Raw genomic sequence first — 16,437 nt, forward strand, 5'->3', positions numbered from 1 at the left:
TTAACCTACTCCCTATTGTGCTTTTAATGTTTGTATTTTTAATTTCAATAATCAAAAATTATCTTTGATGAATGTATTGTACATATTGGTTGTGTACTTCTATAGTTATTTCCTTTTAAAAAATTCCTACAAGTGTACCTGTGAATTTTGTGGTAAAAAAATCAGACTTTTGGGCCGGGCATGGTGGCTCACGCCTGTAATCCCAGCACTGTGGGAGGCTGAGGCTGGCAGATCACGAGGTCAGGAGTTTGAGACTAGCCTGGCCAACATGGTGATAACCCCATCTCTACTAAAAATACAAAAATTAGGTGGGTATGGTGGCAGGTGCCTGTAATCCCAGCTAGCTACTCGGGAGGCTGAGGCAGGAGAACCGCTTGAAACCAGAAGGCGGAGGTTGCAGTGAGCCGAGATCATGCCACTGCACTCCAGCCTGGGCAAAAGAGTAAAACTTCGTCTCAAAAAAAAAAAAATCAGACTTTTATTAAGTGCTTCTACTATGCCACACCTGAAAATTGCAGTATTTGAAATGGGACAATCACTGAAAAGATGAGTTGCTTCCTTTGAAATACTTTTACAATCTATGAAGGAAAGTCAAATCTGAATAGGAGGAAGTTTAAGGCAGTGTGTGATAGAGTCTGGAGAGATTTAGGTGAAGTACTTGGTGATGTCACATAACAGAGACATCAGTCTAACTATAGCAATAGTCAGGCTATGAACAAATTACACTAAGTCTATGGGCTATGTATGGCAATAAACAGGTTTTATACTACATCTTTTAAACCTTGTAGTTTTCACTGTAATGATACTAGATAGAAAGCAAAACTAATTGCATGAGGAAATTCAGCAGCTATCTAGAGGATATCCTGACCTACCTGCCAGATTTAGGAACAAAATAAACCCTTCTGTTAAGAAGACCTGAAATAAAGATGTATTGAGACCATCATCCATTCACAGAGGAGATTACTCAGGGACAGTTCCCCATGTTGTTGGAGACACAATTCTAACATATCTGAGAACCAGTGATGAAGTGAGTTTAGGTTTGGGGACCCAAAGGAACCCACAGAAGATAAGCCATTCAGTAAAATGATTTTAAATTTAGAGAAAAAATAATTTTGTTGAAATTCCCACCTTAACAAATTGGAAACACATAACACGTTTCAAGTTAATATGTCCGTGCTTACAATAATCATGAAGAAAGTATTAATAATGAAAAAATCAAGAGCCACACAAAAGTATAGGGAATGCTATTTATCAAACTCTGATTATGGTAAGTTGCTAAGCAAAGGTTTATTTACTTTTCCTTTAGTTTTCTTTAGTTGTTTCATGTATTCAGCCAAAATGGAATACATAGTGAGATATAAGCACTATGACTATAAGCACTTTTTTGTTTGTTGGAGACAGAGTCTTGCTCTGTCACCCAGGCTAGAGTTCAGTAGCACAATCATGGCTCACTGCAACCTTGAACTCCTGGGCTCAAGTGATCCTCTCGCCTCAGCCTCCTGGGTAGCTGGGACTATAGGTGCATGCCACCTTGCCTATTTTATGATTATCTCTCTGCCAGCCTTTCTCTCTGTATTGATGGATATGTATTTATATATTTTACAAAAATAAATATATTGGTCAGTCTGATCTTTCTGTTGACATTGTTTCTGATATTTTTCATGTCCTTGAATTTTTTTCAATTTCACATTTAATGACTACTTTGTATTCTAGGACAGTGATAGTCTGTTACATATTTAACTAGGAAGCTTTGCTAGGCTTAGAATGCTGAACACTCCAATATCTTGACCAATTTCCCCAATTTCAAGACTAAAAAGAGGTTCTGGTATGGATGATGTTCCCTGTTTTTACCCTTAAAGGAGGGAATGGAAAGAGGCAGTTCTGCTCAAAGCAGGACAGGGCTGCCTAATCTGAGGTCCCCATCTGCCTCACCAACATCGTACATTGGCCAGAAAATCTCCTACTGAATTATCTGGGTCTGGTTTCCATGACAGTATGTTTCTAATGTATGACTCTGTGTAGGTGAGATCCTTGGGTAGTGGGGGAGGAAATGGGTTTATCCAGCATCTTAATCTTCCCAAATTGTATGTGAGAGGAGGTAGTTTGTAACTTGGAATGGAAGAGGAAAACATTACTATTACCTTGAGTCCTATGGGGACCACTAAAGCACAGCTGGTCTGAAGGTCTTCTCTTCTTTCAGATCTTGGGTCTTTGACTTTGCTCTTCTGGTAGAGAAACCCTGAGGACTGATCAACTCTTGCCTGTCTCAAACCATGGCCTGTGTAAGTTGATATTTCTCACCATGTTGAGGTTTGTGTGTGATTTTTTAGGTCATGTATGTCTTTTCATCATTTTTCCTGAAGTCACCTTCGTGAGATGGTGCTCAGTTAACCTAATCTCCAGTTCTCATTCTTCCCGTAAAATATGTACCACATCACCCAGCATCCTCGCTAGGTGGGCCACTGCAAATTCACTAGCATTCATGTTGTTATTGACCAAATTACTCAATGTCCTCTAGGTGCCCATTCTTCTATTTTGGGCAGTGATACAGAGGAAAGGAGTCAAGTTCTTTGAGTACAGATAATACGTATTTCAGGTTGGTTTTGTCATTTGTTGCGATTGAGACAACAGCTCCATTTGACCATCCATGGGAAGTCTTTGAAATTTTCCAGACATCTGAATTTTTCAGCTAGATGAGGTGGAAATTGGCATTGAAGGATCTAAATCTTCAGGTAGGGTAAAATCTCATGTTTCGTGTGAATTAGTCTATTGGATTGGAACTTGTAAACACAGAAGTTGTGGATTTGGATAGAAAGTCCAGAAAAACAAATACCATAAAATAATGATGTCATGATAAAATCCTTTGTCAAAACAAACAAAAATGCTCATGGTAAGATTTAATGTAATGAAGTACTTGATGCTTGAAGAAATTATTAATTTTAAGGAAACCTAGTTTTCTGGAGTCAGATGCGTGAGTCAGATGCACTATTGTTGCACCACAAGGTCACAGGAAACCTAGTTTTCTAAAATTGAGAATCTGTACCATGTTTTGCATAAAACATCTCTTGATTAAAAGTTTAAATTCTCTTCCAAGTCAAAATATTCCTCAGTTAACACACATTGATTAAGAAGTTAGGAGGCAGATACCACCAGGTATGTGCATAATAATGATTTAGTTTAACAGAAAAACATTATTATTTTGTCATTTTCAAAAAGGTCAGATACCTAAGAAATGTCCCAGAACAGGCAGAAAGTTTTGTTTGTGTTTCAAGCTTCTTCAAAAATATGTATAAATTCTGCTTCATTCCCCTCCCTGATAGCATAGACTTCTGGTCTGTGTGCTATTTCTATTGCTCTTCAGCTGCAATGCAGTCCTTCATCTCCTCCACTCCATTTTTGTTTTTCTTTCCTTTTCTTTTCTTTTCTTTTATTTTGAGATGGAGTTTCGCTCTTGTTGCCCAGGCTGGAGTGCAATGGAGCATTCTCAGGTCACCGCAACCTCTGCCTCCCGGGCTCAAGCGATTCTCCTGCCTCAGCCTCCTGAGTAGCTGAGATTACAGGCATGTGCCACCACACTGGCTAATTTTGTGGTTTTTTTTAGTAGAGACAGGGTTTTTCCATCTTGGTCAGGCTGGTCTTGAACTCCCGACCTCAGGTAATCTGCCCGCCTCGGCCTCCCAAAGTTCTGGAATTACAGGCATGAGCCACCGCGCCCGGCCATTCACTCCATTTTCTTTTAATTTTTTTGAGACGGAATCTCGCTCTGTCGCCAGGCTGGAGTGCAGTGGCGCGATCTCGGCTCACTACAACCTCCGCCTCCCAGGTTTAAGTGATTCCCCTATCTCAGCCTCCCGAGTAGCTGGGAGTGCAGGCATGCGCTACCACACACAGCTAATTTTTTGTATTTTAGTAGAGACGGGGTTTCACCATGTTGGCCATGATGGTCTTGATCTCTTGACCTCATGATGCGCCCGCCTCGGCCTCCTAAAGTGCTGGGATTATAGGCGTGAGCCGCCGTGCCCAGCCCCTCCACTCCATTTTGTAATTTCCCCAGTAATACATGGGTTTGCTGTTTCAGGGATCAATAACATTTGGGGATGTGGCCATAGACTTCTCTCATCAGGAGTGGGAATATCTCAACCTGGTTCAGAAGACCTTGTACCAGGAGGTGATGATGGAGAACTACGATAACTTAGTCTCATTGGGTATGTTTATCGACCTGGAATGATTTACAATAATTTAGAATCATCTGTTTTGTAGGATACATTCTTTTTCTGTTGTGATTTTCAGGGCTGCCTTTTAAGAAACTAAATTTATTTTCTCTATTTCTATTGAGGTGGTTTCAGCTTTGAGTCAGCAATGGCAGGTCCTTTCAACACTTTCATCTTCTCTTTCTGTGACATTCACACCTCCCTCTGATACTTCTTTTTTTTGTCTCTTTAACCCAGTAAGTGGGTTGAACCAGTGGTTTAGCTTAGAATTTTCTGGTGTTTCGCATGTTCTCACTCATAGGTGGGAATTGAACAATGAGAACTCATGGACAGAGGAAGGGGAACATCACACTCCGGGGACTGTTGTGGGGTGGGGGGAGGGGGAGGGACAGCATTAGGAGATACACCTAATGCTAAATGACGAGTTAATGGGTGCAGGAAATCAACATGGCACATGGATACATATGTAACAAACCTGCACATTGTGCACATGTACCCTAAAACCCTAAAGTATAATAAAAAAAAAAAAAAAAAAAAAAAAGAATTTTCTGGTGTTCATTGTAGAACCATTGTCAGGGCGTTCAGGTTTCTTATTTATTTTGTGCACGGAATTGCTGTAGTGCTCCATTTTATTATCTGATCCATTTGCAGCGATATTAGTTTGAAAGAGGGTGCTGAATTGCCATTATTATCGAAAGAGATAGACTGTTCATATAGGAATAGAGTGGTGGATTGAATAAATGAAACTTACTTAAAATTGAGGAGGAAGCAGTCCATTTCCTGAGACAGAATTCATTTGATTTATGGTTGAAGCTTATAATCCATGAAAGTCACATGTCAAATGGGATGAATATGCTATAGATATCTCTTCTTGTATACTCTTTGTAAAATAATTGCAGTAGCATAATGTGAACAGCTAGCATTGTGATTTCCACACCGACATTTTTCTAATTACTTTACTCATATATCAAGTAATTTAATACTCCCAACAGCTTTATTATTTTCCCAATTTTATAAGTGAGAATACTGAGCAGCAGTGTAAGTAACTTGCCCAAGGTCACACACAGCTGGAAGGTGACAGAGTCAGGAATTGATCCCAGGCTTTTTTTTTTTTTTTTTGAGACGGAGTCTTCTGTCACCCAGGCTGGAGTGCTGTGGTGCGATCTTAGCTCACTGCAACCTCCGCCTCCCGGGTTAAAGTGATTCTCCTGCCTCACCCTCCTTAGTAGCTGGGATTACAGGCACTACCACCACACCTACAGATAATTTTTATATTTTTAGTAGAGGCGGGGTTTCACCATATTGGCCAGGCTGGTCTCCAACTCCTGACCTCAGGTGATCCGTCCACATCGGCCTCCCAAAGTGCTGGGCTTACAGGCGTGAGCCACCACACCCAGCCAATCCCAGAACTTTAGAGTGTGTGTTTTCAACCACTTTATGCTTGCTTTCTACAGTTAGAGGACATATAAGTTTAAACTTCTTTTGAGACTGGGCACGGTGGCTCACGCCTGTAATCCCAGTGCTTTAGGAGGCCCAGATGAGCAGATCACAAGGTCAGGAGTTCGAGACCAGCCTGGCCAACATGGTGAAACCTCATTTCTACTAAAAATACAAAATTTAGCCAGGCGTGGTGCTGCACGCCTGTAATCCCAGCTACTCGGGAGACTGAGGCAGGAGAATCACTTTAACCCGGGAGGCGGAGGGTGCGGTGTGCCGAGATGGCACCATTGCACTCCAGCCTGGGTGACACAGCGAGACTCCGTCGCAAAAAACAAAAAAAAAAGTTTTTTTTTTTTAAACCAGCAAACAAAAACATTGACTCTCCCTGGGTGATCTTTTTCTTTATTTCCCTCACTCTTCTCTAAAATCTTATTCAGTATCACTTTGACCTTTCATTTATTGCAATTGTAATTTTAAATTTGACCTTCAAAGTTGATTTCCGTATTTTGTGGCACTTCTTTTCTTTGTAAGCAGGACATTCCATATCTAAGCCAGATTTAATCACCTTATTGGAGCAAGGAAAAGAGCCATGGATGATTGTGAGGGAAGAAACAAGAGGAGAGTGTACAGGTAAGAGCAAGTCAGGCAGGGGCAGCCATTTTTGTATGTAAATAGCCCTCGTGGAAGTGGTCATCTCATTTGGTAAACGCATCCTTGAAACATTGGTCATAAAGTTCCCTTCTCAGCGAGGAGGCTTCTGATGTGGAGAACAAATGGATATCTCAGCATGAAATAGCCAACAAAGGCCCAGCGCGGTGGCTCACGCTTGTAATCCCAGCACTCTGGGAGGCCGAGGCGGGCAGATCACCTGAGGTAATCCCCCACAGTAGCTGGGACCACAAGTGCATACCACCACACCTGGCTAATTTTTTTTTCTTTAGAGATGAAGTCTCCCTACATTGCCCAGGCTGTTGTCAAACTCCTGGGCTCAAGTGTTCCCCTTGCCTCAGACTCCCAAAATGCTGGGATTATAGGTGTGAACCACCGTGCCTGGCCCAGAATTGTTCTATATCCCCCTACCCAACCTTTTTTTTGTTTTTGAGATAAGGTCTCACTCTGTCACCCAGAGCAGGAATGTAGTGGCACAGTCTTATCCTCTGAAGTATCTGGGACCACAGGTGTGTGCCACCACACCCAGCTAATTTTTGTATTTTTGTAGAGACAGGGTCTCACTATGTTGCCCAGGCTGGTCTTGAACTTCTGGGCTCAAGCGATCCACCCGTCTCAGCCTCCCAAAGTGCCAGGATTACAAGTGTGAGCCATCTCACCTGGCCTGTTCTATATCCTCATTGTGGTTATGAACAACCATATGCATTTTCCAAATCTCGTAGAACTGTATATCAAGAAAAGTGAATTTTGGCCATGCTCAGTGGCTCACACCTGTAATCCCAGCACTTTGGTAGGCCGAGGCGGGCAGATCACTTGAAGACGTGAGTTCAAGACCACCCTGGCCAACATGGCGAAAACCTGTCTCTACAAAAAATATGAAAAATTAGCTAGGTGTGGTGGCACTGCCTATAATCCCAGTTACTTGGGATGCTAATGTGGGAGGATCACTTGAGGCTTGGGCAGAGGTTGCAGTGAGCTGAGATCACAACACCATACTCCAACCTAAATATGAAAAATTAGCTAGGTGTGGTGGCACTGCCTATAATTCCAGTTACTTGGGAGGTTAAGGTGGGAGGATCGCTTGAGCCTTGGAGGCAGAGGTTGCAGTGAGCTGAGATCACAATACCACACTCCAACCTGGGTGACAGAGTGGGACCCTGTCTCAAAAAAAAAAAATTAAGAAATGCTTGCCAAGGTTACTACCCGAGCCGTCTGGCCACAGTGGGGAAGAGAGTGCTAATCGTAAGATTACAGAAAGCGTCCCCTCTGCAATACCTTACCTCCTTATCAGCAGAGCTACAGAATAAAAATTGTGGATTCCAACTGAGAGACCTGCAAGACAGTCTCCATTTAAGAAAGAATTGCTAGGGAAACCCAAAGACAAAAGAGAAGACATAAATAAAGACTGGAAGAATTGAAGCTGCATCACAAACAGCTATAGCACGGTGAACACAGCCTAACTCCTATGCAGACGAACCTCAAACTTTACACTGAAGGTGTATTCACCTCAGTTCCTATTACGGGACACATCATGTCCAGCTATTTCTCTTTCTTTTCTTTTCTTTTTCCCTTCCCTTCTCCCTTACCCCTTTCCCCTTCCCCCTTTCTCCTTTCCGTCTTTTGAGACGGAGTCTTGCTCTGTCGCCCAGGCTGGAGAAAAGTAGCGGCGGGATTTTGGCTCACTGCAACCTCCACCTTCTGGGTTCAGGCAGTTCTCCTGCCTCAGCCTCTCAAGCAGCTGGGATTACAGGCGCCTGCCAACACACCTGGCTAATTTATATATATATATATATATATATATATATATATATATATATATATATATATATATTTTTTTTTTTTTTTTTTTTTTTTTGTAGAGACGGAGTTTCACCATATTGGTCAGGCTGGTCTCAAACTCCTGACCTCAAGTGATCCACCCGCCTCAGCCTCCCAAAGTGCTGGGATTACAGGCATGAGCCACTGCACCCAGCCATGTCCGGCTTTTTCTAACAAAAATTACAAGGCATGCTGAAAATAAGTAAAAAAATCATAAAAAAAAAAAAGCATTGAAACCAGACCCAGGTAAGGCAGAGATTTTGGAATCACTGAAGTGTGAATTAATAATTAACTTATTTATTTATTTAGAGACAGAGTCTCACTCTGTTGCCCAGGCTGGAGAGCAGTGGCATGATCTTGGCTCACTGCAACCTCTGCCTCCTGGGTTCAAGCAATTCTCCTGCCTCAGCCTCCCGAGTAGCTGGAACTGTGGGTGTGCTGCCCAGCTAATTATTGTATTTTTAGTAGAGATGGGCTTTCACCATGTTGGCCAGGCTGGTCTCAAATTCCTGACCTCAGGTGATCCGCCCACCTCGGCCCCCCAAAGTGCTGGGATTACAGATGTAAGCCACCATGCCTGGCATCAACCTGTTTTTATAGGAAGTGTTAGGGTTATTGATTTAATCACTTTATGAGAACAAAAGAGAGAGAAAGAGAGAGAAGGGAGCAGGGGTGGGGGAGAGAAAGAGAGGAAGAGAAAGAAATACAGATTTTTTTCTTTTTCAGATTTTCAATTTCTTCTTAAGTAAAAATTGGTGGTTTGTATTTTTCTTGGAAGTTGAACATTCATCTGAGTTTTTTTTTTTATTTGGAGACAGAGTCTTGCTCTCTTGCCCAGGCTGGAGTGCAGTGGCGTGATCTCAGCTCACTGCAACCTCTGCCTCCCAAGTTCAAGTGATTCTCCCGCCTCAGCCTCCTGAGCAGCTGAGACTATAAGCGCCCGCCACCATGCCTGGCTAGTTTTTGTATTTTTAGTAGAGACGGGGTCTCACCATGTTGGCCAGGCTGGTTTCAAACTCCTTACCTCAGATGATCTGCCTGCCTCAGCCTCCCAAAGTGCTGGGGCGTGAGCCACCATGCCCAGCCCTGGCAAACTTTTCTGAAGGGCCCGACCAGCTTAAATTATTTACTGGATGGTAGTGTTCATTGCTTTATCTACTTCTTGGTCAAGCTTTGGTGGTCTGTGTCTTTCAAGGAATTTGTTCATTATTTCTAAGTTGTCAAATTTATTGGCATGGGGTTGTTCATAATACTTTATGATTTATAGTGATAATCCGTTTTTTATTCCTGAAATGGGTCATTTATGCCTTCTCTCCCTTTTCTCCCCTTTGGGTGGAGGTTTATCAATTTCATTGATCTTCTCAAAGAATTGGCTTTTGGTTTCATTGATTTTTTTCTCTATTGATTTTCAATTTTCTATTTTATTATTTTTTCTGATGATTATTATTTTTATTCTTTTTGCTTTGGGTTTGATTTGCTCCTCTTTTTCTATTAAGGTGAAGACTGAGTGGTTTTTTTTTGTTTTTTTTTTTTTGAGACAGAGTCTTGCTCTGTTGCCCAGGCTGGAATGCAGTGGCGTGATCTTGGCTCACTGCAAGCTCCGCCTCCCGGGTTCACGCCATTCTCCTGCCTCAGCCTCTTGAATAGCTGGGACTACCGGCGCCCGCCACCAAGCCTGGCTAATTTTTTGTATTTTTTAATAAAGACAGGGTTTCACCGTGTTAGCTAGGATGGTCTCGATCTTCTGACCTCGTGATCCACCCGCCTCGGCCTCCCAAAATGCTGGGATTATAGGCATGAGCCACCTCGCCCGGCCAGCTGAGATCTTTTTTTGTTGTCTTTTTATGCTAACATAGGTGTTAGTGTTGTAAATTTCCCGTAGGTAGTTCTTTATTAGTTAGTATTCCATAAAATTTGATACATTGTGTTTCCATTTTGATTCAGTTCAGATTGCTAATTACCTTCTTGATTTCTTCTTTGACCTATGGTTTATTTAGAAGTGTGTTGGTTTGTTTTCCAAACAGTTAAGGATGTTTCAGTGTTGGTTAGTGATTTATAATTAGTGCCATTGTGATCAGAGAACATGCTTTTTGTGACTTGAATTATTTTAAATAATAATTGAGATTTGTTTTAGGTACTGTATGGGCCCTCTTGGCAAATATTCCATATGTGCTTGAGAATATTGTATATGTTGGAGTTGGGTGGAATGTTCTGTGAATATCTCATGTAGTTTCTTGGTTGATACTGTGCAAATCTTGTATATTTTTACCATGTTTTTGTGTACTTGTTCTGGGAATTGTTTCTAGAAAAATATTTCCATTTCCAGCTATATATTTTTTTCTTTTTTCTTTTTTTTTTTTTTTTTTTGAGACGGAGTCTCACTCTGTCACCCAGGCTGGAGTGCAATGGCGTGGTCTCGGCTCACTGCAACCTCCGCCTCCGGGGTTCAAGCGATTCTCCTGCTTTGGGGCTCAAGCGATTCTCCTGCTTCAGCCTCTGAGTAGCTGGGACTACAGATGCGTGCCACCACACCCAGCTAATTTTTTGTATTTTTAGTAGAGACAGGGTTTCACCGTGGTCTCGATCTCCTGACCTCGTGATCCGCCCGCCTCGGCCTCCCAAAGTGCTGGGATTACAAGCGTGAGCCACCGCGCCCGGCCAAATTCTACAAATTTATTTCTTTCACTAAATTTGAGATGTTTTCATTTGCTATTTCCGAGATATTTTTTCTGCCAAAATCTTTGTTTTTTAGTTTATAATTTCAATCATATCTTTTGATTTATTCCCACAGCTCTTTACAAATTTTTTCTTCTTTTTTTTTTTTTTTTGAGATGGAGTTTCGCTCTTGTTGCCCAGGCTGGAGTGCAATGGCGCAATCTCGGCTCACTGCAACCTCCACCTCCCAGGTTCCAGTGATTTCCTTGCCTCAGCCTCCCGAGTAGCTGGGATTACAGGTGCCTGCCACCACACCCAGCTACTTTTTTGTATTTTTAGTAGAGACAGGATTTCACTATGTTGGCCAGGCTGGCCTTGAACTCCTGACATCAGGTGATCCACCTGCCTCAGCCTCACAAAGTGCTGGGATTACAGGCATGAGCCATCGCGCCTGGCTAAAATTTTTTAAACCATTTTTTTCTCTCCATTTCAAGTTGAATAATTTTTATTGTTCAATCAAGTTTACTGACTCTTAGTGATTATATGTTTCAGTTGTATAATTTGCATTTTCATCCTTTTCTGTCTCCCCCCGATGGTTATATCTCCTATGTTGTCCATCATTTCCAGTTTGTTTTTCTAAGCTTTGTCTTAATGTTCTGATGTTGCAATCATATTAGCTAGCATGACAGGCATCAGCCATTGAGCCTGGCTCCAAACCTTTGTATGCTACTGTTATAAATAAAGTTTTGATGCCGCAAAAGAAATAGCACTCGAATATAAAATTTTCTTTTTTTTAATTCTCAACAAGGCAAAGTACTTGCATAGAAGGGTGCACTCTCACCGATGGAGCAATGGTGGGCACACATTTGGACAAGGGAGGGGAAGGGGTTCTTATCCCTGAAGCACGTGTCCCCTGCTGCTGTGGTGTTCCCCTATTGGTTAGGGTTAGACCGCACAGGCTAAACTAATTCTGATAGGCTAATTTAAAGAGAATGACTGGGTGAGCGCTTTGGCGGGAGTCAGGGCAGAGCAGGTAGCTGGTAACTGGAATGAGTTAGGGTGGAGTAGGTAATCGAAAAAGATTGCTTTAAAGGAAGTTAAGTTTAAATGTAGAAGGCAAAGAATTGAACATACTGATATATTAATTCTTTGAAGAGAATTTTAGAATTCATATTCAACACTACTATTTTTATTGTTTTGTTTACTCACAACTCTAAGTCTTTGAAGACTTCCTTTCTTTTTTTTATAATATTTTCAGGTTCATGTTACCTATTCCCTTCCTGAATTGTTTGTTTCTCTGGAATATCTTATGTGCATATTTTTAAAATTTAGATATTGAGAAATTACAAGATAGGTGGTAAAATGTGCCCATTATAACTGTCTTTTTAGCAGCTTTTTGTATTTCATCCATGACAATTGACTGTTTGGACTTTTCACTTTTAGGGTCACCTTTGAAGAATATTCCTGCAAAATCATTCATTGTTTTTAATACTTTCAAAATATGTATATATACTCTTATAATTCAAATAAAATCTGTTTCTTATGTGTATGTGTGCATGTGTGTGTAAGGCTGCACTCCACTGCACAAACTCATTTTTTGAGCTCTCCTTTCATTTTTTATATTTTATAACTGTATTTTCGAGTTCTCAGCATCTGTAATAGGTGAGAATTTCTCTTAAGTCTACAATACATTGACATTTTCTCATCCAATAAACAAAATGTTTTTATTTTATGTCTTCTAGATTTGGATTCAAGATGTGAAATAATCAGCGATGGGAAAATGAAGCTTTATAGGAAACACTCATCTGTTACTCTCCATCAGAGAATTCATAATGGACAGAAACCATATGAGTGTAAGGAATGTCAGAAGGCCTTTAGTCATCTTACAGAACTCATGGTACATCAAACAATTCATACTAGTGAGGAACCTGATCAACGTGAAGAGTTTGGGAAGGCATTTAGCCATCTTACAGACCTTAGAGAGCATCAGAAAATTTATGCTCGTGAGAAACCTTATGAATGTGAAGAATGTGGGAAGGTCTTCAGTTACCCTGCAAACCTTGCTCAACATGGGAAGGTTCATGTTGAGAAACCCTATGAATGTACAGAGTGTGGGGAAGCTTTTAGGACTAGCCGTCAACTTACTGTACATCATAGATTTCATTATGGTGAGAAACCCTATGAATGTAAGGAATGTGGCAAGGCCTTTAGTGTGTATGGACGACTTAGTCGACATCAGAGTATTCACACTGGTGAGAAGCCCTTTGAATGTAACAAATGTGGGAAGTCCTTTAGGCTCAAAGCAGGCCTTAAAGTACATCAGAGTATTCATACTGGGGAGAAGCCACATGAATGTAAGGAATGTGGAAAGGCCTTTCGTCAGTTTTCCCACCTTGTGGGTCATAAAAGAATTCATACTGGAGAAAAACCCTATGAATGCAAGGAATGTGGGAAGGGCTTTACATGTAGGTATCAACTTACCATGCATCAGAGAATTTATTCGGGGGAGAAACCTTATGAATGTAAAGAAAATGGGGAGGCTTTTAGTAGTGGTCATCAACTTTCTGCACCTCATACATTTGAAAGTGTTGAGAAACCTTATAAGTGTGAGGAATGTGGGAAAGCCTTTAGTGTGCATGGACGACTTACTCGACATCAGGGTATTCATAGTGGTAAGAAACCCTATGAATGTAACAAATGTGGGAAGTCCTTTAGGCTCAATTCATCCCTTAAAATACATCAAAATATTCATACCGGTGAGAAACCCTACAAATGTAAGGAGTGTGGGAAGGCCTTCAGTCAGCGTGCACACCTTGCCCATCATAACAGAATTCATACTGGTTACAAACCCTTTGAATGTAAAGAATGCGGGAAGTCCTTTCGTTGTGCCTCTTATCTTGTTATACATGAGAGAATTCATACAGGAGAGAAACCGTATGTATGTCAAGAGTGTGGGAAGGGTTTTAGTTATAGCCATAAACTCACTATACACCACAGAGTTCATACTGGTGAGAAACCTTATGAATGTAAGGAATGTGGGAAGGCCTTTAGTGTATCTGGACAACTTACTCAGCATCTGAGTATTCACAGTGGTAAGAAACCCTTTGAATGCAACAAATGTGGGAAGTCTTTTAGGTTCATTTCTGTACTTAAAGCCCATCAGAATATTCATAGCGCTGAGAAACCCTACGAATGTAAGGAATGTGGCAAGGCCTTTCGTCATGCCACAAGCCTCATATATCATGACCAAACTCATGCTGGTGAAAAGTCCTATGAATGTAAAGAATGTGGGGAAACTTTTAGTCATGCTTCACATCTTATTATACATGAGAGAATTCATACCGGTGATAAGCCCTATGAATGTAAAAGATGTGGGAAGGCATTTCGCTGTGCCTCATATCTTGTTAGACATGAAAGGATTCATGCTGATGGAAATCCCTATATGTGTGAAGAGTGTGGGAAAGCTTTTAATAGTAGCCATGAACTTAGTATACATCATAGAGTTCACACTGGTGAGAAGCCCTTTAAATGTAACAAATGCAGAAGGTCCTTTAGGCTTAGATCCATCCTTGAAGTACATCAGAGAATTCATATTTGATAGAGAAATTGTAGCATATACAGGTAGTAAAGAAAGCACATTGTGTCAATGGATTTATCCCACTGAACAATTTGAATGAAGACAATGTGGAATGGCTTTGAGATACAGTTCAGTTTTGTTTTTTTTTTTTTGAGACAGAGTCTCGCTCGACATGTCGCCCAGGCTGGAGTGCAGTGGCGCGATCTCGGCTCACTGCAAGCTCCGCCTCTCCTGGGTTCACGCCATTCTCCTGCCTCAGCCTCTCCGAGTAGCTGGGACTACAGGCGTCCGCCACCACGCCCAGCTAATTTTTTTGTATTTTTAGTAGCGACGGGGTTTCACCGTGGTCTCGATTTCCTGACCTCGTGATCTGCCCGCCTCGGCCTCCCAAAGTGCTGGGATTACAAGCGTGAGCCACTGTACCCGGCCACAGTTCAGTTTTTATTAGGCATCAATTTGTATTGGTGTGAACTTTTCAAAATGTAAATAATATATGCAGTTTCTTTGGTATGACCTGTGTTAACTCAGATTCAGAGAATTTATAATGTATTTTTTTTAATAACAGAAAACTTTTCTGATATTCTTCTAGTTTTGGATTGCCAAATATTCATAGTAGAGGAAAACTGAGAGAATGTAGGAAACCATTCTTTATACTTGCATGTAAACATCTTCCAGCAACAATCATTTATTGTTAAACCTGGGAAAAGCCATTACACAGGAAACCTCTGTCGATATAAGCGATGATGAAAAAGGCTATTTAGCCATTCTGCATATTTAATGCTCATGATCAACATCTGCTTCTTATAGCTGGGATGATATGGGGGAAGATATTTATCCCTTCTCGGGATCATATATAAAGGTGATAGTTGTACCTATAGTGTAATGCTGTTAGAATTACATGAGTTAGATGTGGAGGTCAGAGTGGAAGCAGATGTGAGAGGTTCCCACAGAAGAAACAAGGCTGCCAAAGTGTTTGAGTCCATCGGCAAGTTTGGCCTGGCTTTAGCTGTTGGAGGAGGCATGGTGAACTCTGCCTTATATAATATGGATGCTGGGCACAGAGCTGTCATCTTTGACCGATTCCATGGAGTACAGAACATTGTTGTAGGGGAAGGGACTCACTTTTTCATCCTATGGGTACAAAAACCAATTATATTTGACTGCTGTTCTCAACCACGTAATGTGCCAGTCATCACTGGTAGCAAAGATTTACAGAATGTCAACATCACACCGTGCATCCTCTTCCAGCCCGTCACTAGCCAGCTTCCTCGCATCTTCACCAGCGTCAGAGAGGACTATGATGAGCGTGTGCTGCCGTTCATCACCACTGAGATCCTCAAGTCACTGGTGGCTCGCTTTGATGCTGGAGAACTAATCACCCAGAGGAAGCTGGTCTCCAGCCAGGTGAGCAACGACCTTATGGAGTGAGCAGCCACCTTTGGGCTTATTCTGGACGACGTGTCTTTGACACATCTGACCTTCGTGAAGGAGTTAACAGAAGCGGTGGAAGCCAAACAGGTGGCCCCCCAGGAAGCAGAGAGTGCCAAATTTGTGGTGGAAAAGGCTGAGCAGCAGAAAAAGGCGGCCATCATCTCTGCTGAGGGTGACTCCAAGGCAGCTGAGCTGATCGCCAACTCACTGTCCACTTGCAGGGGACGGCCTGAGCGAGCTGTGCAAGTTGGAAGCTGCAGAAGACATTGCATATCAGCTCTCACGCTCTCGGAACATCACCTGCCTGCCGCGGGGCAGTCCGTGCTCCTCCAGCTGCCCTAGTGAGGGTCCAGCCTACCTGCACCTCTGTGAGGCAACTGGGCCACAGCCTCGATGATTTGTAACACCACCTTCATTCCGCCCTCACCCCAGAAATCACTGAAATTTCATGATTGGCTTAAAGTGAAGGAAATAAAGGTAAAATCACTTCAGATCTCTAAAAAAAAGAATTACATGTGTTAGTACATGAAAAAATTATGGGAGGCTACATGAAATATACTGTTATGATCAATAAACATTAGTTTATGTATTTAATAATATCATTACTTGTGTTATTTTTAGTGCAATTTGATGAAA

The 16,437-nt window shown here is 41.7% G+C and overlaps 1 protein-coding gene and 1 pseudogene across 5 annotated transcripts; both read left to right on the top strand.

The window, feature by feature from the left end:
- The first annotated feature begins 1,880 nt into the window (after positions 1-1,880).
- On the top strand, positions 1,881-14,515 carry ZNF607 (zinc finger protein 607). 4 transcript variants are annotated; one of them, XM_030822255.1, is made up of 4 exons: positions 1,881-2,282; positions 4,079-4,205; positions 6,183-6,281; positions 12,536-14,515. In XM_030822255.1, exons 1-4 carry the CDS (start codon positions 2,274-2,276, stop codon positions 14,389-14,391), a joined length of 2,091 nt encoding a protein of 696 aa, XP_030678115.1. In that variant the 5' UTR covers positions 1,881-2,273; the 3' UTR covers positions 14,392-14,515. The 4 variants fall into 4 exon arrangements, with proteins under 4 accessions (XP_030678115.1, XP_030678116.1, XP_030678113.1 ...); XM_030822256.1 differs by having other exon boundaries at positions 6,186-6,281; XM_030822253.1 differs by lacking the exon at positions 1,881-2,282 and having other exon boundaries at positions 4,015-4,205.
- A 265-nt stretch (positions 14,516-14,780) lies between these two features.
- Positions 14,781-16,307, top strand: LOC101178611 (annotated as a pseudogene). Its single transcript, XR_178973.3, has one exon. The product of XR_178973.3 is annotated as a prohibitin pseudogene (transcript).
- The last annotated feature ends 130 nt before the right edge of the window (positions 16,308-16,437 follow it).

Source organism: Nomascus leucogenys, chromosome 11 (assembly GCF_006542625.1).
Source record: "Nomascus leucogenys isolate Asia chromosome 11, Asia_NLE_v1, whole genome shotgun sequence".
In the NCBI taxonomy this organism is placed as follows: domain Eukaryota; kingdom Metazoa; phylum Chordata; class Mammalia; order Primates; family Hylobatidae; genus Nomascus; species Nomascus leucogenys.

Coding starts and splice junctions, on each gene's coding strand:
- ZNF607 (XM_030822253.1), top strand. CDS start 4,061: ATGGGTTTGCTGTTTCAGGGATCAATAACATTTGGGGATGTGGCCATA. Junction 4,206..6,182: donor CGATAACTTAGTCTCATTGG/GTATGTTTATCG, acceptor TTTCTTTGTAAG/CAGGACATTCCATATCTAAG. Junction 6,282..12,535: donor AACAAGAGGAGAGTGTACAG/GTAAGAGCAAGT, acceptor TATGTCTTCTAG/ATTTGGATTCAAGATGTGAA.